Below are 20,959 nucleotides of genomic sequence, written 5' to 3' on the forward strand. Positions count from 1 at the left end.
GTGATATAAATAGCTATCATGCTACCAAACGCTTGCTAGCATTATGCCTTTTCTCCATTTGGAATTAGTTTTCAAGCAAATGAAACTACTGAGGGATTTATTTAAATTGGAGATTGAATTTTGCTATACATTTTCATTGAGTTCCCATAGCAACAATTGAAATCAGACAATCTGCCCCTAAATGACTTATTGTCATTAGAATTAAATTTTACCTCTCTGTTGAAACTGAATAATGTCAAATAATAGCCTTGAGAGGGGAAAAAAAAAACAACTACCCAACTAATTGGCTATGAAAATAGCTTTAAAAACATTGAGCTGAATCAATAATATTGAAATAACTCTGTATGGTTATAGAAAGTAACTACACTTATCATGGTAAGCACTGCATAATGTATAAAACTGTCAAGTCACTATGTTGTACACCTGAAACTAAAATAATACTGCACACCAACTTTAATTTTTAAAAAAGAGCTAATTTAAATTTAATTTATGTCTAAGCCATTATGTCTAAGCAGCCACTGGCCTCTACTATAAACAATGGGAGTGACCTAAATGCATACAAATGTTTTCATGTGAATAAAACTCCTTCCTAGGAAAGAGGTATTACTTAAATGATGAACTGATTATGAAGAAAAGAAACCCAATTTTATTTATAGTCATCTTACTCCCAAAACTATTTGAACCTGAGGTTTAAGGTTAAAATGAGAAATCTGCAAGGGAAAGATAAAGACAGAGCTGTGAAAAAATCTTCCTTGGGACTTAATTTAGAAGATGCCAGGTCTGGGGCGCTTGGGTAGCGCAGTGGTTAAGCGTCTGCCTTTGGCTCAGGGTGTGATCCCAGCGTTCTGGGATCGAGCCCCACATCAGGCTCCTCCGCTATGAGCCTGCTTCTTCCTCTCCCACTCCCCCTGCTTGTGTTCCTTCTCTCACTGGCTGTCTCTCTCTGTCAAATAAATAAATAAAATCTTTAAAAAAAAAAAAAAAAAGAAGATGCCAGGTCTGTACAGTATTACCTTGTCACACAATCTCTATGACCGTTATAAACAAGAAACATTCCTGAGAAGTGATGGTAGCACGGGGGGAATACGAATCATAAAGGTTGTACTTTTGAATGACTGCTTCTGTTCTCTCACATCAATCCCCGTTGTGTTAAATAGAGTAAATCTGTACAATGATGGTGACAATGATGAGGGTATCATTTATTGACTGGGTTCACCATGTGTCAATCACTATTTTGGTGCTACACTCCGATTAACTCATTTAATCCTCACATCGAGCTTATGAAGTAGGAAGAATTATTCTTCCCAATAGTTGTCAACATCTGTTCTTATAATTGTTCCAAAATCTTTATTTCTGTAGTGAAAGACCCCTAAAGTATGTCAATCCCTTCACAGACAAACCAACTCAATGGAAGGATGGAGGAGGTGTAAGTGTGCGTGAATGTTCACATTCTTTCTTCTCTTAGGAGCTGTATGGCCCTAACTGCAAGATGGAAAGCAACAGTCCTCGATCTTTGCCCAGCCGTGAAGACCTACCTGCCACAGTGTGACAAGATGGTCATGCCTTAAAAATCCAAATACCCTCCCTTCCCCAAATCCCTGTACTATGAAGACTGTGGGGCCTGGTCCTAACAATACGCCCTCAACACGCCCTTCTTTTCTTGCTGCCCTAGATCAGTCTGTACCCATTATCCTCCGGTGTCTGAATGAGAACCTCCTCTGTGATTTATTTTGAGCGCACAATTCGCTACGATTGCCAAGAACATCTCTCTACCTAGCTAAAAACACTTCTTACGTATAATCAGATTTACCTTTAATAAAAAGCCTCCTTTTCATCCTATCATCTGTACTGCACCAATACCCCGCAATCACTGTCACCCATTTCCATCCGTGAATATGTGGGCAGTTCTGAAATTCACTCAAGTGCTACAAAGCAAAACATTGGGGAAATCCTGCTTTAAAAACAGCAGATCTGAAAATCTTGACTAGAACAGTCCTAGGCTACTGCTCTGCTTCTTAGCGATTGTCATAACTTCAGGCTTGACTTATAGATCCAGGAGAAATAGGACTTGGTGTTTTCCCCCTTATAACGCAATGACAATACTATGCACTAGACAGTGAACCTGAACCTCAGGGCGTGTGGCCGAACCCTGGGAAAACAGCACCACGTAGATAAGCCTGCAACAAGAAGGAATGAGGTGAAGAGCGCATGCTTTTCTGCTTCTCAGAAAGTACATACCATGGTATAATTGTGAGCCACTTTATGCAAATCTGTACAACCCTGGGCATCAGCAAAAGAACGGATTCCAAGACAGTTGGATGGGTGAAGCTGCTTCATTAAAAACTTACAGCAAGCTTCCACAACCTGCGAAAGCTGAAGGAGGCAAGCTGTAGACAGCAGGCACTCAATATTATCTTCTTTTAATTCAAGGCGGCCTTAAGGATAAAAAGAAATTCCATTAACCATAGAACTATATTAACCTTAATTTATAAAACAATCAGTGTTAATGGTAATACTAAACAAGAGCTCCGTATAGGAATCCTGGACCTAGATGGTTTCAGACAGTCCAAAGAGAAAAAGAAGTACTAACTATGAAAAAACCTTATTAGCTTTGTGACTTCCAGTAAAATAAAAAACAAATGGCTTCTTTCCAGAATTTTTAAATGATGCTTTAATTAAGTAGCATATCTATTAAATATAACACTCAAATTTGAAATCCAATAACTTAAAAACATTATATATCTAATTAACATTTAAAAATACCAATAATAGGCTTAATTATGACAACCATTTTATTTATTTATTTTTTTATATTTTATTTATTTATTTATTTGACAGAGAGAGAGCACAAGCAGAGGGAGCAGCAGAGGGAGAGGGAGAAGCAGGCTCTCCACCGAGCAGGGAGCCCAATGTGGGGCTCGATCCCAGCACCCTGAGATCATGACCTGAGCCAAAGGCAGACACTTAATGACTGAGCCACCCAGGCGCCCCTATGACAACCATTTTAAAGATTCTAATATAAAGATTTTAACCTTTTATAAAGGTATCACCAGAGGTGGTAATTACAATAGCAGCATTCACTGTTAGCTGTGGCAGGCTTTCCTAAAGCAGAAATCTGAAATCTAATAATGCAACATAATTTGAAGAGGTTTTAGATTTACATTTTCAGATTTATTACCTGTATATGCATACTGAATCAAGGACCATAGTGAATTCGGTTCAACACCTTCCATTTTTATTTCTTCTTGTCTTGCTTCCCTGACATCATTAGTAAACATAGCAGCGAAATAATCAGAGACTGAGGAGAGCACCAATCTGAGGACATTTATCAGAAGGAAAAAAACAAATCAGTGACCACATTAAAGTTGATGTTTGTTAATAAATGCTGCTGCTATTCTCTCTCTCCTTTTTTTTTTTTAATTTGCTACCCACAGAAAGTGCGTGGTACCGGGAAATGCATTTTAAGTTTGACAAATTGCTTTATGCTCTAGTTCTTTCGTTGGAATAATAAATTACCATTACTGAAAATTTTCTGCTGAGGTAAATGATTTACCCATTCATTACTCAAATATCACTTTATAACATGCAGAAGAAAAGCCAAAGCCCACAGCATTAAACTGACTATATTAAAAAAAGGGAAAAAAATGTAAAGGTTGCTTTCTGTTTATCACTTTTGGAAATAACCTAAGTGTTTTTTGGTGGTTGTTGGTTTTTTGTTTTTTTTTTTTTAGTTTAATTGTGGAAGTAGTAGATATATGGGAGAAATTTGAGAATGGTTTTAGCAGGTTCTTTTTAACTTTTGTGATTTATTATTATTATTATCATTCACATTTTATTACCAAATGATAATATTTTTGTTTTAACACAAAACTATTTTTATAATAGTACATTATTATATATTAGGTACATCTCTGACCAGAGTTTTGATAGCCAGATATGAACAAAAATAGGTTATGAATACATATTTTGAAATGTGCATTTTTTATTTGATGTCTTGGAGATCCTTCCATGTCAGCACATTTATATAGATTCACTTTATTTGTTATTTATTTATTTATTTAGAAATAGAGACCAATAATCACTGAAGTTCCCTCTGTGTTCCTCTCTACTCCCACTCTCCTTCCTCTCCAGGAGTGCACTGCCCAGTCCTAGGCTTGCCAGACTGCTCTCCAAAGTGCTGTGCCAATTTAGACCCCCACCAGCACTGTATGAGAGAGAACATTTTCCCACAACATTGTCAGATGTTAAAATTTTTGGCCATCTGCAGGGTGTTAAATGGCATCTCATTGTTGTTTTAATTTTCATTCCCCTGATTGCTTGGGAGACTGAAGATCTTTTCAAATGGTTATTGGTCATTCAGCCTTCTTTTGAGAATTACCCATTTATTCATTTACTCATTAAAGACATTTCCACCTTATAAGTAAGTACTGGGCACTGTTCTAGGTACTTGTGCTATCATCAGTATAAACAAGAGACAGAAGATCCCTTCTCTCAGGGAGTCCTATATTCTGGAGGGAAGGGAGATAAATAATAAACAGAAGTAAATTCTAGAGTACATTAAAGAATGGAAAGCGCTAAGGGGGAAATGTAGGATAAGGGCAAATGTGGAGTCGGAGGGTGTTTAAGTAAGTGGTCTGACTGGAAACTGGCGTTTGGGCAAAGACTTGAAGGAGGTGCAGGAAGTAATCATATAGGTGTTTGGGAACAGCATTCGGGCAGAGAGCCACTGTAAAAACCCAAAGGCTGGAGCAGCATGCCTGGCACATACGAGGACCACGGGGGCTGAGTGGCTCAAGCGGAGTGAGCAAGGACAGAACGTCAGAAGGCAGTGGCCATCACACGGCTCACTGGGCCTTCATAATCAGTGACATGAGGAGTCACTGAACAGTTTGATCACAGCAGTGACTGGATCTGAGTTCTACTTTAAAGGACCACTCAGGCAGCTGTGCAGCAAACAGAATGTAGGGGGAAAGAGTGAAAGCAGGGAGACCAGTTGGCAGCTTCTGACACTGAGTGAGATGGTAAGAGTTTACACATATGTGGAAGGGAAGGTAATGAGCTCTGTTTTGGAAAAAAAGAATTTCAGATGTCTCTGTGACATGCAGGCTGAGGTATCTCTCTAGTAAACCCACACTCACAACATGGACTTTTTGTCACAATATCTAGTAGCATCTCAATAAATGTACGCCCGTTGAATCACTGGAAACTAAGACCAAGCCCATTTTTTTCTAATGATTTCACTTTCACTTTGGAAGGTTTAAGAAGACCCTGGGGACAGAGTGTTAATAAGTTTTTAAAAGCATCAAAAAAACAAAACAAAACAAAACCCTTGTTGTCATAACAGCGATTAACACGGAACAACTGAACATGGAATTATCAAAGGAAACATAATGAATTGTTCTTTATTAAACATCTCTCTTTTCTTATCTCAAAAAATAGTACTTCACTTGTGTTAAAGGTTTTCATTCCCTAACATCACTGCTTTTCATATTTCTGGGAGGTCAGCAAATAGAAATTGGGATAGATGTTGCAATTTTAAGACTCTTCCGCTTTTGCCATTTCATTCCAGTAACTTCTTTGCTTCTAAATATTCACAGCTCTAATTTCTTTTGAGGTTACTTATTTAATAGGTAGAATTTAAGAGAAAAGCTGTTCATAGTAGCCAAAATCTCTTCCAAACAATACTGACTGATTTGAGGCTAGTTGTGTTTTGTTTTTGTGTTTCTGCAAAGGGAAAGTGACCCTTTTGGGCTCATATAATGTGTAATAATTTCACATGCACAGTTTTCTTTGTAGAAATCCCATGAAAAATACCCCTTCCCAAAAGCATATGGAATACTTAGTTGGAACAAATTATCTCAACATGCATAACTAAATTAGTAAGGAAATATTTCTCACATATAGAGATTTAGAACACAATTACCTATGAGCTGGAATTCTGCGATCACCAGCAACTAGAATTACATCACATAACTGTTTATGCCTCAAATAGTTTTCCATCTTTTTAAATGTTTGTTCAGCATGATTAAGGGCTTGGAAAAATTCATCTGATGAACATGGCTCCATAGTATGGCAGGATGATAATGTCTGACTACTGTTGGAAGTCCTGAAAAAAAAAAAAAAACAGGACATACGTTTTGAAATATGATTATCACATTGAAAAGATCATTTCTATCAAGTCCTTTAAAAACCTGAAGTGTAATAGAAGTCATCAATGCTACCAGTCAATAGTAACATACAGTCATTCATCATTTTTTGTCTTTTAAATTCAATAATGGCTCAAATCATACATGTGTCCTGTAAATATTGTGAGTGAATGTGACATCTGGTAGTCAATAACTATACATATTCTTTGTGGTGTCTGTTTTTGAGATCTTTTTGTCAGTCAACATAATTCCTCTGTCGTAAAAGAGCCAAGCTATATTCATAATGATAGCATGTCTCCTAACATTATATTTAAGTGTATAAGAGATCATTTTTTGAAAGCAGAAAGGCAATGAAACTATTTTAGAGATATAAATCCAAGCCATCCTTTACTTAAAGATGGGTTATAGGCCACAGTTCATTTACAGGATAACTGTTTAGAATAGTAAACACAGTTGACCTTTGATGAACACGGCCTTGAATTGTGGGGTCCACTTATATGCAGAATTTTTACAATAAACATAGTGCAATAATAAAAATGTATTTTTTCTTCCTCATATTAGTTTTTATAACATTTTCTTTATTCTAGCTTACTTTATTGTAAGAATATAGTATATAATATATATAACATACAAAATGTGTTAATTGACAATTCAGGTTATTTGCAAGGTTTCCAGTAAACAGCAGGCTATTACTAGTCAAGTTTGGGGGAGTCAAAAGTTATATGTGGATTTTTGACTGTGTGGGGGCTAGTATCCCTAATTCCTGCATTGTTCAGTATTAACTGTACACTATCAAAAAAAAAAATGTTATAAATAATTCATTTGATTCTCTAGTCAGTCTTCAAGAGCCCAGATAACCTATAACTTATATTACAGGTAAAAGAAATTTGATGGTCTAACCTAGGTATCTAGAAATTATTTGGAAAATTTCCAAATTAGAATTTGAAAAGTATGAGTTCTCTGTTTTCTTGTGATTTACTGATGGAAATGGTGAAAAAGTGAAATGGTTACTACTAGGAACTAAGTCCTAAGTCCATCCCTCCCAGCACCCCCCAAGATCACCTGAATTATGTAATCAATATCCCATTGGCTACGCCATTAACTACCGACAATGCCGTAACTTGGTTCTCATTTCTTGTCAGATTTACTTTTAGAGATATTACGATTCTGATGAAGGCTTTGTTGATTCAATCCTCACTGTATCTTAAGAGAGTATTCTTAACATAAACATCCAATAACCTTCTCAAAAAAGAAAAAGTCACTGGATCTTTTAGAGCCAAGAGAACTGAAGCCAAGGACACTAGGTGTCTTGCCAGGAGTCCTACAGTTTGTTCATGACAGAGACAGGCCTGTCAGAGAGACTATGTGTTCACTTTTAAAACCCTTTCTCTTTTTCTTCAGAGAATATAGCTAGGCTGCATTTCCCACACTCTCAAAAACAGGTGTGGTCTTATAATGGGAATGAACTACGTCACCTCCAGGCTGACGTGGCTAAGAGCAGGTGTTCTTTTCTCACGCTTTCTTTCTCTTTACAGGTGCTGAATGGAGAGGACTGAGGGCTTAGAGGAAGGAACAGGTAAAATACACACATGGAAGATCAATCAGGTAAGAATATTCACATCAGCTACACTCAAGAATTCTCACATTGTATTGAGGTTTATCAGTTTTAGAAGGTAGCAGTATCTCTACCTAAATTCTCCCAGCCCAATGCATTCTTAACGCATACAAATATGGGCCCTAAAAAAATGTTCTTGGAGGATAATTGTCAATAAAAATAATAATAATAATAATGATAGAAGCAAAATATATATTATCTAGAATGCATGTGTCATACACTATGAATATTATTGATGTAATGACTTGGAAAATCCAGGATAATATACTCAAATTTATGTTTAAGATAATTATCATAAAAATACATTGAGTGTTGCTTATACAAATGAATAAGAATTAAAAATTATTTTAAAGGGGCGCCTAGGTGGCTCAGTCGTTAAGCGTCTGCCTTTGGCTCAGGTCATGATCCCAGGGTCCTGGGATGGAGCCCTACATCGGGCTCCCTGCTCAGTGGGGAGCCTGCTTCTCCCTCTCCCACTCCCCCTGCTTGCATTTCCTCTCTCACTGTGTCTCTCTCTGTCAAATAAATAAAATCTTAAAAAAAAATTATTTTAAAATCTAGATGAAAACAACATGAGCAATAACGTATGATGGTAACTTTGGTGAATAACTTGAAGATTTAAAACATTTTTCAATAAAATGAAGTTTTGTCAAAATACTGACAAATGATTATAAGGTTTTACTGATCCAAGATGAAAGAAAATTAGAACATTTAATTTTCATAAACCACAAGTTCTTTTAAGAACAAGATTAAGAAATCAAGTACTTCTTTCTTAGGGTTCCTAGATGTTGTACCACATTTTTTTTTAAGATTTTATTTATTTATTTGAGAGAGAGTGAGAGAGAGAGAACACTAGTAGGGGGGAGAGGGAGAAGCAGGCTCCCTGCTCACCTGATGCGGGGCTCGATCCCAGGACCCTGGGATCATGACCTAAGCCAAAGTCAGACGCTTAACCGACTGAGCCATCCAGGTGCCCCTGTATCACATTTCTTACATTAAATTCTTAGTAATGGCAAGACAAAGAGTTCATTGAATGTTTTTGAGTGATGAACTGCCATCACCCAAACATAAATGCTAATCGATGTTAACTTTTGAAAGAACAGAAATTTATAATATGATTATAAGCTAGTTTTGATGTTGGTATATAAGCCCAATTAATAAAAAAGCCATCTCTTTTCTTGTCAAGAACTTTCAGGGTGTTTGGTTCCTTAACCTCTGGAATGAATAAGAATAACCTGGGGAGTCTTTCAGCTTCTGCGTTCAGAGCCTCGTCCCCTCAGACTGATTCACTAGGTCTGAGGTGGGACCTGAACCTCACATTCTCTGAAAGCCCTACAGGTGATCTGAATACATGTCCCAGGCTGAAGCACGGGGGTGTGCACTTCAGGGAGCATCAGATACGTTACAAAAATCGGCATGTGATGAACTTACAGGTTCAAAACATTGCTTTACACAACAGATACTTTACTTCAAACAGGTGTCAACTGAATTTCTTTGATTAAAATATTTTAAATGAACTAGCTGAACTTAATGGAATAATTGTTATTTTTAAAATGAGCATAAAGGGGTGCCTGGGTGGCTCAGTTGTTAAGCATGTGCCTCCGGCTCAGGTCATGATCCCAGCGTTCCGGGATCAAGCCCTGCGTTGGGCTCCCTGCTCAGCGGGAAGCCTGCTTCTCCCTCTCCCACTTCCCCTGCTTGTGTTCCCTCTCTTGTTGCCTCTCTCTCTGTCAAATAAATAAATAAAATCTTTAAAATAAAAAATAAAAAAATAAAATGAGCATAAAGGTAAAACATTAAAATCATTTATACGTATACATATTAACAAACAATAACTTAGGTTTCTAAAATAACATTTTGAACTTTGTTATTTGCTTTCAAGGCCTCCACTGCCATCACATGTTAAATAAACATATTATTTCAAAGCAACAATTAATTTACTGAGATTTCTAGGTGTAGAAATCACTTCCATCCATTGCTACAAATGAAGGATCATAAGGAATGCACACTTCTGATTTGTTTCCTATGGAAAAGTGAAGCTACCCGTTCACAAAAGAAGCATGAAAGAGGAAGAAACAGAGTATTCAAAAGACTTAAAGAGCTGCACAGTTTTCTAGAGTTTCTTGTTTTGTTTTTAAGAAATTTGTGGGTTTACATATAAATTTTAATAATACAAGAATTTACTAAAATAAATGACTGCATCTCCATACAGTTATAGGATCTTGGCCATTAGAAAAATTATATATAGAATTTTTACATCTAGGAGGAACCTATGCATTTAATTCAATTCCCTTATTTTGTGATGAGAAAATCTGAGGCCCCAAATGGATAAGGTAATCAACCAAAGTCACACAGGCAGCCAGTTACAAGGACAGATCAGGAAGATTTCAGAGTGTTGGCCAAACCACTCCCAGAGAAATGGGAATTCTTGCCTACCTTTACCCTTAGGGTGTCAGTGAGCTCAAGGACTAAGGGTATGAAAGGAAAATGATGGTACAGTACGAATGAGGGTAATTTCACAGAAAGAAAAGATAATAAAGAATTTTAGACAAATGTCTACTGCTGTGTGGCTGCCCCTTCGCTGGGTATGAGAGAGCAAGAATCTTCTAGGTTTCCATGGAACGGAGATCACCTCTCTATCCCTGGCTAATCTGCTTTTAATACTATGGTTCCGTGTAATTTACAATGCTAATATTTCTTTATTATTTCTTTTCTGATTATGTACTTTGGTTTGGAGAGCTGAATTGGAGAGGTATGGTGTAGTGATCAAGAACATTTTCAGAAAATTCTAGAGCTGTGCTGTCCAATACCATAGCCACTAGCCACATGGTGCTATTTTAATTTAATTACAATTAAATTAAAAATTCAGTTCTTTAGGGGCGCCTGGGTGGCACAGCGGTTAAGCATCTGCCTTCGGCTCAGGGCGTGATCCTGGAGTTGTGGGATCGAGCCCCACATCAGGCTCCTTTGCTATGAGCCTGCTTCTTCCTCTCCCACTCCCCCTGCTTGCATTCCCTCTCTAGCTGGCTGTCTCTATCTCTGTCAAATAAATAAATAAATAAATAAAATCTTAAAAAAAAAAATTCAGTTCTTTAGTTAGACTAGTCATATTTCAAATAGTCAATAACTTTAGGGGGATAATGGCTGCCAAAATGAATGCTGCAGATATAGGACATTTCTGTCAATGCAGAAAGTTTTATTAACTTTTTCAATAGCAAAACAGGAATAAGTAATACATAGTACTTTCTTTAAAGATCCCCTCATGGAGGGGATCATTAAATGAACCGATTCTGTGCATAGCCCTAGCACAGAATAAGTACACAATCAAGGTAAAGCTACTGTTCATAGAACCTATGTTTTAAATGGCAAATGGAAGGGCCTGTCTCTTGTCTTTACAATGTTGTTTGGCTGGTTGGTTGGTTATCATTTAAAAAAATGATCCCTAGCTTTATCAGTTTTATAACTAAATCTCATACTTCCTAATTAAAATGGTCTTTAGTAAGCCCGGTAGACATCAAAACCCACGATATAAACATTTGGGAATAGGCCATTTATGGAGCATTTAATATATATTTCTCTGAGATTCTACTCTATCTTTTACATGATAACAGAGGAAATACATCTAACATCTCTGCTTCATTTTATTTATATGATGCTATTAGGATGGTAAATCATTAAAACCTTTCAAAATAGATGTTCACTGTAGAGAACTATGCATTGCTGAATATTTCCAGGCTACGGAGAAACATTTAATCTTTAGCCTATTGTCGCCTGGCGGTAGGCAATGAACTTGTAAGTCAGAAAAATGCCTAAACATAGAAAAGTATGCAGTATTGCACCAGTTGTTAGAAACTGGGGGGATGCAAAGAGAGAGAGGATTCTTTAGTGAAGGAATCTGAAGAGTCAAGTTTCATGAACTGGAAAAAGAAAAAGTAAATAGCAACACTGCCTAGCCCTTGCAATTCCTCAGATTTCATACGTGTGCACACTTGCATATGCACATACAAAATATATTCCAGGACCAATAGCACCTTTTAGTAAAAACTACTTAGACTTTTTCACTTTTGTCATCAGAATTTGCATTAGGCTTTCTTCATGGAGTGATTTTTCAAAATAAGTTTTAAAAATCACTTTATAAGAATTACACTGTATGTGGATTTGAGGAGAAAACAAAGCTGCACTGAAACTCTAACTGGTCTGTTTGGCTGGCTCCCTCGGTGAGTGATTTACTCCCAGCTATCTGCCTCATAACTTCTGGCATTCAGAATTCATGCTTTTGCAAAAGTGCAAATTACTGTATCATGAATCTTTTGGCATCCTCTGCAAATATTCAAAACCACAAATGTAAAATAAGAATGTAAATTGTTTAGTATAGGCTAGCAGTCTCTAAATCTTTCTTATGCATATCCTTTCCAGTACCCTTTTAAGCATGTGCCCCAATACATGGATATTTACTAATTTATAAAAGATATACAGACACCATTGTACAATTATCATTTATATTCTAAAACATAGAAAAAAATAGGGCTTTAAAGGATAAGATAAAGGAATATAGTCAATAATATTGTAACAACTTTGGATGGTAACAGATGGTAGCTAGATTTATCGTGGTGATCACTTCATAATGTATATAAATGATCACTCTTGTATACCTGAGACTAATATTGCATGCCAACTACATTTCAATAAAAAAGCATATGACAGAATGTAAATAGAAGCTCTATTTTTACCATCTCTCCAGGTGATCATTTTGTACATCCCCAGCTGGAGCGTAATTGCTATTGGAATACAGAGAAGGGGAAGATCGATATGAACCGGTGTTTGGAAAGGCAACAAGTAGCAGATGAGATCTGAAATACATCTTGGAATTAAGTGGATGAGGAAGAAGAGGATTCGGGGTGTCTCCTTTAAGGGGAGGACAAGGCAGGTATATAAGGAGAAATGACCACAGGGAAGGAAAAAGAATACCTTCACCTCTTCCCTTCTCAAGACAAGCATTTTTGATTTTGGAATTTAAAGGCGTGTTCCCTGGTACCACGGTCAGAATACCTATAGTAAAGAGAATTAAACGTTTATAAGAATCAAATTTTCTCAAATAAGCACCAGTACGAAGCAGACGACCAGCAGACACTTTCATACAATGCTGCTGAGAATTAATATAATAGTAATGTCTCTGAAATGAAGTTGGGAATACAAATCAAACACCACAAAATGTGCACATCCTTGGAACTTTATTCAAAGGAGACAATCATTTGTTTGCATATAGATCTCACTACATGGAGGGTTTATCGCAGGTTGTTTCCAACAGGAAAATACTGGAAACCATATAAATTCCAAAAAGAAACAGAACATTGGTTAAACAAAAGGTGTATCTGCCCACGGGAGGACGATGCAGCCATTTAAAAAGAACAGCTAATGACATGGAAACCTATCTTAATGGACATTGTTTTTGCCTATCCAGCATTCTTTCTTGTGGTAACAGACCCATTTCTACTTTTGGGAAACCACACATTCCCCACCTCAGTCCACATGGTGTGGGCAGAGATGAATCCTCCCCCAGGCAAAAATGAGTAAGGGCCTGGGACCTGGCTAGTAAAAGTTATCGTATCTCCTGATAATTACGATTGGTTTGAGAGAACCCATGATTCAAACAAGGCCAATGAGAGTCAATTTCAAGATGTTGGTTGGCACTCTTGGAAGAGTCACTCTCTTTCCATTGAGGTTGCTAAGCTGATAGAAAGTAAATCTATAGCTGCTAGTGGCTTTTGCTACTACACTGAGAATCTGCCTGAGAAAATGCCATCACAAAGGAAAAGAGAATCTAGACAGGGAGAATAATCGATTTCTGGTGTTATTTGAGTATCTGGATTCAGCCTTGAATAAAACTAAGTTCTATCCTTGGATGTTTTATTTACTTATACAAACCAAAAATTTCTAGTTTTTGCTTAAGTCAGTTTGAGTTGGGCTTCTGTCTTTTGTGACAAAATGAGTCCTAATTTTAATATTTATATTAGGGCAAAAAAGTGGTTTACAAAATAGTATCTACGGGAAGGTTCAGATTTTCACTCTAAAAATACATATTTTTATTATACATGTATAGAAAATATGCTGGAAGGACACTTCCCCAAATTGTTAATGGTTGTTATTTTGGGGTGGCAGGGTAATTAGTGATTTTTATTTTTCTATTTTTACTTATCTCTATTTTCCAATGTTTCTATGGTAAAAATATTACATAATGTGGAAAAAAAACCAATTAAAAAATTTGATCTGAAGAATTCTGTCCAGCTGTCTTCACCTCTTGCACCTGTTGATAATAACTCCTAAATCATTCTTTCCTTCTACCACGGTAATGAGTTTCGCTGGACACATGGCTGCCCAAATAAAGATTATAGTTCCGAGCCTCCTTTGCAACTAGTTGTGGCCATACGACTAGGTTTTCCACTCAGAATGTGAGCAGAACTGATACATGCAATCTGTGTTATTGGCTTAATGTCCTCCCTTTTCTTTTGCTGGTCCCTCCCACGGGCTAGAATGCAGAGGGGGAGTTGAGTAAGCTAGCTTTGAACATAAAAAAAAAAAGGATAATACCCTACAGGCTGAAGAAACAGTATGGAAGAAATCTGGGTCACTCAGTGAACTTGTGAAGCAGAGCTACCTGCCCATCTGTTAGGAGACAGAGAAATAAACTTCTATTTTATTTGAGCCACTGTATTTCTGAATCTCTTATTATATCATCTTAGCCTATTCCCTACTCCCTAAAGTTATATGACCAAATTGTATGGCTGTGTGCACATGGGTGTATATATGGGGTGTGTGTGTGTGATTGTTCTCATGCCTAATATATCTAATATTAAAAAACAAGGGGCGCCTGGGTGGCACAGCGGTTAAGCGTCTGCCTTCGGCTCAGGGTGTGATCCCGGCGTTGTGGGATTGAGCCCCACATCAGGCTCCCCTGCTATGAGCCTGCTTCTTCCTCTCCCACTCCCCCTGCTTGTGTTCCCTCTCTCGCTGGCTGTCTCTATCTCTGTCGAATAAATAAATAAACTCTTTAAAAAAAAAAATCTGGAGTTCTAGAGGCCAGTTGTGCAAGTGAAGTGCCTATCCTTTGTTCTAGGCTGATTCTTCAGCTTTCCCAGCAGTTCTGAGAACTAACAGGATTCCAATAAATTCCTATTCTGTTTAAATCAGCCCGTCAATTTTACTTGCTTAAAACTAAGAAGGCAGAATGATGCAGCAGACAGAGATGCTTTGGAAGGTTCAAGAACTCCTTGAACTGTATATGAAATACACAACACTCACGCGTGCACACACCTGCACGTGCATGCACAGAGTGTCTCGTGGGAAGAGGTTCCATAGTTTATGTCAAAGGAATTCATGCCACGACTTGGGCATGTATGTGTAAGGGAAGAAATGCAATACATCCTTCCCAGATACAAGTACGTTACAGTCAAACTTCTTTGCCATCTCTGGAAACAGAATTTGTGGAAATGTGGAGGACTTAATTTCAAACTGTACCAGAATTACTACACTGGTTCCAACAAGGAGGTGTAGAGACAACATAAAGAGGGTCAAGAAAAAGGAGGCAGCACTTGAGAAAAGGTGAAGATGATTCCCTGTTAGGAGAGGAGGAGGACCTCAGTGCCTTCAAGGGGAGTCAAAGAATAGCGCATATAACCGCAGCTGAAACACACAGGAACATGCAACCAATTCACACAGGTCAGAAAGATGACTGTGGGTAAAGAATTGTGGCCCTGTTAGAAGACTACACCTGTAAGCCAGCCAGGCTTGGCATTTTCAAGAATCAGGCTAAGAAAATTAGCTGACGAGAGAAGGTGAAAGTGGTTAGAATGGATCATTAGCTATTATGTTAATCCAAGTTGAACTTGGCGATGAAAGAGTCACAGACAGCTGAAACAGTCACACACAGACAGGTGTGCGAGCATGAAATCCACATATTAATTGTCTGGGCTCAAAATCCGGCTACCTCCAAGTGATCAAGGTCAATATCAACAGCGATAATTCAGGTTGATAGTACGGATCCTTGATATGATGTGATGAAAATGCACTTTACCTTCGTGGTCTTCCTCACCAAAATTCATAACCCCAGTCTAATCACAAGAAAAACATCAGATAAATCTCAGTTGAGTAAGACATTCTGCAAAACATTTGACCCTACTCCCCGAATTGCCAAGGTCATCAGAAACAAGGAAAGTCTGAGAAACTGTCACAGCCCAGAGGAGCCTAAGGAGACATAATTAAATGTAACGTGGTATTCTGGATGGGATCCTACAACAGAAAAAGGACATTAGGTAGAAATTCAGAAAATCTGAATAAAGTATGGATTTTAGTTAATACTAATGTACCAATATTGGTTTATTAATAGTTAACACATGTGCCATACTAACATTAAAAAAAAGAGAAACTGGGTGTGGGGTTTAAAGGAATTACTATACTAGTCTTCAGTTTTCCTATAAATCTAAAACATTGTAAAAATATAAAGTTTATTTTTTAAAATGCAGTTTTATTTCACTTACTAACCTTGAGCAAGTTACTTAGCTTTCCTGTTCCTCATTGGCTCATCCACAAACGTAGAATGAGAACAGTGGCTATCTCAGAAAATTGTTGTGAAGACTAAATGGAATTCATACTAAAATGCTTAAAACAGTGCTCCAAGAATACTAAGCACCCAGCTTATCATTTTTGAATATTTGTTATTATTTTTGAATATTTGTAAAGTACAGTGGTATTTTACACATATTGACTAAAAATGTGACATACGAATCTGACATATAAAATACTAAACTCTAACTTCATGAACAAAGCTTGAAATAATGAAATTTCCCTCAATATGTAAAAAATTACATAATTTCAAAGCTGGCAAGTCAAGTGATGTGTAAACTGTGTAGTATTTATGGTCACATGGCGGGTCACAATGGAAATTCTGCCGGCCTTTGTAAAAATTCATCCTGAATTTAGGTCTTAGGAACCTACTGCACACTGGCAGCTCTCACTTAGGGTCTAAAATCCTCACGGTGTAAAAAAATAAGGGCTGTATTTCAATATCAAGGTAATGGCTTAGATGAATCCCATGAAGAAAATGTTGGCTAGGCTAGAGACATAGGATCAAAGTTAAAATATGAAAACTTTTAAAGATTTTATTTAGAGAGAGCATGAGCAGGGAGGGGCAGAAAGAAAAGGAGAGAAAGAATCCCAAGCAGGCTTCATGCTCAGCGTAGAACCCAATGTGGGGCTCGATCTCAACCCTGAGATCACGACCTGAGCCAAAAATCAAGAGTTGGAAGTTCAACAGACTGAGCCACCCAAGTGCCCCCAAAAGATGAAAATTTAAGTCACTTAGATGTGTGGCAGGAGAAATTAGCAGAAGTCTAAGGGCTGAGGCTGGCTTGTCTCCTAGTTAGAATGCAACTAATCAAACATACAAGCAATATGTGATGCCTTTAACTTCTGTTTGAAATCGTGCAGACCCACTGTGGGTGCTAGGATTTTGTGTAGGGAAAGCCACTCAGCTGTTTCCCCTTTTTCTAATAATTCAAAATTTCAGTGTAAGTTCTGAGATCTACCTATGTAATTATGATGAATGCTTAAATAAGAAATTCTCTGTTTATCGTGTGTATTTCCCTGTTATATCTTTAATATTTTAAGACATCCATCTATAACATACTCAAATGTTTACTATGTTTTCTCTTTTGTAAATATTATGTAAGAAAAAGACTTGTTCCCAAGTTATATACAAAAATTTGATGAATGTCAGTGTAGCTTCTTTTGACATTAACAGTGACAGCTTTTGATTTGTTTACAGTAGAAGGGCCAGCACCTAAAGAGACTGCTCACTTCATCAAAAAGCTAGGGGCAAATAAATGTATCCTTATGACAAAGATCAAAGACTCAGAGCTGAAGGACGGAAGGAAGATATGAGAATCAGATATATTTAACCTAGAAAAAAAAACAGGAGTAGTAGTGTACACACAAATCACATTTCTAAGGCTAGAATGGTTGTTTTTTGCAATAAGATGTTAGGATAGAAATTTCAAACCTCTGTGAATATTAAGTTGCCTCGACACATTTTTCCTCTTATATCTAAAAATCAGAGACCTTTTAAAAGGACATTTTATTTTTGAAATAATATTTTAGGAATAGTTTGGTCACTGCAGATGTAAACTATTTACTCCCATCTTATTATTTACTTTCTCAAGCTTCTTGATTAGCATTTTTAAAACAACTACATTTAGATTTTTTAAAAAATATCATTGTCTCACTTTTATATCTCCTATAAGTCAAAATGTCAATTTTATGTTTTTCAAGTACACATATGGCAATCTCTCTAAAAAAAAAAAAGGCAGTCTTTTTTCTTTCATAATGAATATCCCACTAAGATGATATTTTGATACGGATACTAAAGAATACATGAACTTGATATCAATAATCATTACCTCTGCATATTACCTTTGTTGTAAGGAAATAAATTATAGCAAACAATGTGTGTATAACCTTTCCAACTTTATACATTGTATATAAATTTCATACATATGTATAATCTCTCCAGGTAGTAAATACCTGTTAAGATTTTTATAACTTATGGTGATACATGAATGAATGTTTTCTTTTTCTGATTTTGTTACAAATAGTCTTGATACATTGCATTGATTTGCAAATGGGAAGATGATTACTTTTTGGTTTTCCATAAAAATGGTAAGCCCTGAACCTTTTACTGTATACATTATTATTCCCTTTATGGCAACAAGTCTCCAAAGAAAATACAAAGCAATGTAACCATACTAACTCAACTGATCTCCATATTAAAATTATTTGTGGTTCTTATTCACTTAATGCCAAGTTACAAACTAATTAAAAAATTTTTAAATTAAATACACTAGTTACCTATGTAAAGACATGCCCCTCTCTCCGTTATACAAATGATTATAGATGACTGGTCTATATTTATTATTATTCCAACACCACAGTTCAGAATTCCATGTTCTGAAGGTTAGAAAAGGAGAAGGCAATAAATATCCCCAAGTAAGAGAAACTTGAATCTATGAACTCATTTTGTCTCCATCTCTTATGATACCTATAATTAAGAACCAACATACAAATTACAAGTGTTATCAAAACCTGCAGAGAAATGTTTTTTAAAAAGAATCCAGTAATCAAATTAAACAAATAGCCTTTAAATACTGAGAAATATTTTTGCATGAAGATGAACCAGAAAGGTGATTTTCATGGTGTGACTTGTTACGTAATATGCTAGAGTAGTTTAAACTGATTGACAAGAAAATTCATTTCAAAGATAAAGCCAGGTTCCCAGGGGGAAGATGGAAAAAGTCATGGAAAAATCAACCAATTTTTTCTTTATGTTGTCTCCTCAAACTCACTCTCCCTTCTCTCCCTGCTGTCAGCAGCTGACCACATCTAGCCCCTCTGTGTTCCCTGATACTCTCCTGAAGGAATGTCCTTCACTTTCCTAAATAGCACAATTTTCAGGGAAGTGAAGGTAACAGGAATTAGTAGCTGTCATCTCAGAAAGAGACATGCACTGTATTTCCTGGATTAGTCCGGAGGGCTGCAACACACACAGGACAAAGAGAAATAACCATAAGAAAAAATATTACTGTAACTACAATGGTGTAAAAAAATCACTGACAACTACAACGTGCACCTCCTTGTAAAACCTTTCATTTTCATTAAAATTAAAAGATGATCCCATAATCTGTGGCAAAGTAAAATGGCATGTCTTTTATAGTTTTGCTCTGACTACAGAAGGTAAATGAATGAAGCAAACTGCAAGGCGATGATGCATAAAATTGCTACTATATATTATTTGCAAGGCAAAGCCATATCTATATATGGAACACAAGATATTTCAAAATGAATGCAACTTGTTGTCTTTATAATTTTACAGAATTAAAATTAATATTAGGACATTTTAGTAAATCCTAGCAAAAGTACCATATACGCAGACCAAGATGTTATATATGTGCATGTATGTAGAGGTATATATAGCATAGATAAATACTACTACTAGATTATTAACACTACAGAGAATATACCCCCACACCCCATGTCTAACAGTAAGAAAATAATCAACCTGCATGAACTGGAATCAGATTCATTTTCTTCTTCACTAGTGCCATCATCCACTTCTGGTCTATCCAGCCAATGTGCACCGCCACAATCTTCTGCTGTAAACTCAAATGCAGGGACTTCAGAGGTGGATGCCATTGGCCAGGAAGGTGAATTCTGAAAATCCAGTTGGCTGGACCTTCGGTAACCAATTGAAGCCAAAGGCAATTGTAGGCTACATGGATCTAAAAACTTTCTCCCACCGTTTGCTCCAGTCTGTCCTCGATTCCAAAATTCTCCCTGCTGGCTGTCAACTGCAGAATTAGATGATGCTTGATGGCTAAACCACCTCCATCTGATTTTCAAAATCTGCTTCACATCAAACTCTTTACGAGAACCAGACATCCTCAGAGAAACCAAGTGATCGTCTAGGCAACGGGTAAAAAGCACTGCACACAGATTTGTGCATCCGACCAAGACAAGAGAAGTCTATGCCCTGCTGTACACAATAAACAGATGGAAAGGAAATAAATCACGTTCACATATGTATCTACATTAACTTTTATACCAATATAGCAGATTATAAAGAACAAAGGAGAATGAATAGCGATGAAACACGGTGGAACATTCCGTTCAATCAGAGCAAACTGTCATCCACCTATCCTGAAGCAGCTAGACCACTTTCCCCCCTTTTCCCACACTGACCATTAGCTCTCACACACACTGACAGCATTCATTAAAGTCCTTTCAAATGCAGAACACCACCCTCTTTTCTTAAACCACAAATGACAGAAACAGAAAGCACTATCCCGTTGCAATATCTCAGTCTCTGCTGCTGAGTATATTAACTCTTTCGTTGCTGAAACAAGGAATTTATTCCAGAACATTTTCCTTTGTAAATAAAAATCACTGTAAAACGAAAATGTTTCTAGTTTTATACTAAATTCCCAAATGAGTTATCACAAAATAATCATTTTTTAAAAAGCGTGTTTTAATTAGATGAGTTACAGTGACTTTCAAGCTGTGCTCTTTAGATGGCAGGAGGAGGGGGAACAGACAAAGGTGGGGCTCCAGTTTGTTGCTTTCCGCTTCTATCTTCTTCCTTCAGGAAAGGAGT

At 36.8% G+C, this 20,959-nt stretch overlaps 1 protein-coding gene across 4 annotated transcripts in view; it reads right to left on the reverse strand.

Moving 5' to 3' along the window:
• The window catches only part of KLHL5 (kelch like family member 5), a 73,406-nt gene extending 52,653 nt beyond the window's left edge, over positions 1 to 20,753 (reverse strand). The window contains exons 1-5 of one of the 4 annotated variants that reach the window (XM_034671936.1): positions 19,868 to 20,131; positions 18,661 to 18,759; positions 5,924 to 6,106; positions 3,179 to 3,315; positions 2,239 to 2,435 (exon numbers count right to left, since the gene is read on the reverse strand). In XM_034671936.1, the coding sequence (XP_034527827.1) occupies positions 2,239 to 2,435; positions 3,179 to 3,315; positions 5,924 to 6,106; positions 18,661 to 18,759; positions 19,868 to 20,001 (750 nt within the window). In that variant the 5' untranslated portion in view covers positions 20,002 to 20,131. Of the gene's footprint in view, positions 1 to 2,238; positions 2,436 to 3,178; positions 3,316 to 5,923; positions 6,107 to 7,621; positions 7,786 to 18,660; positions 18,760 to 19,867 lie in introns of those variants that run through there. The other 3 variants (XM_011232247.3, XM_011232246.3, XM_034671937.1) reach the window with 3 other exon arrangements.
• Positions 20,754 to 20,959: the final 206 nt, after the last annotated feature.

Source organism: Ailuropoda melanoleuca, chromosome 11, assembly GCF_002007445.2.
Source record: "Ailuropoda melanoleuca isolate Jingjing chromosome 11, ASM200744v2, whole genome shotgun sequence".
Lineage (NCBI taxonomy): Eukaryota > Metazoa > Chordata > Mammalia > Carnivora > Ursidae > Ailuropoda > Ailuropoda melanoleuca.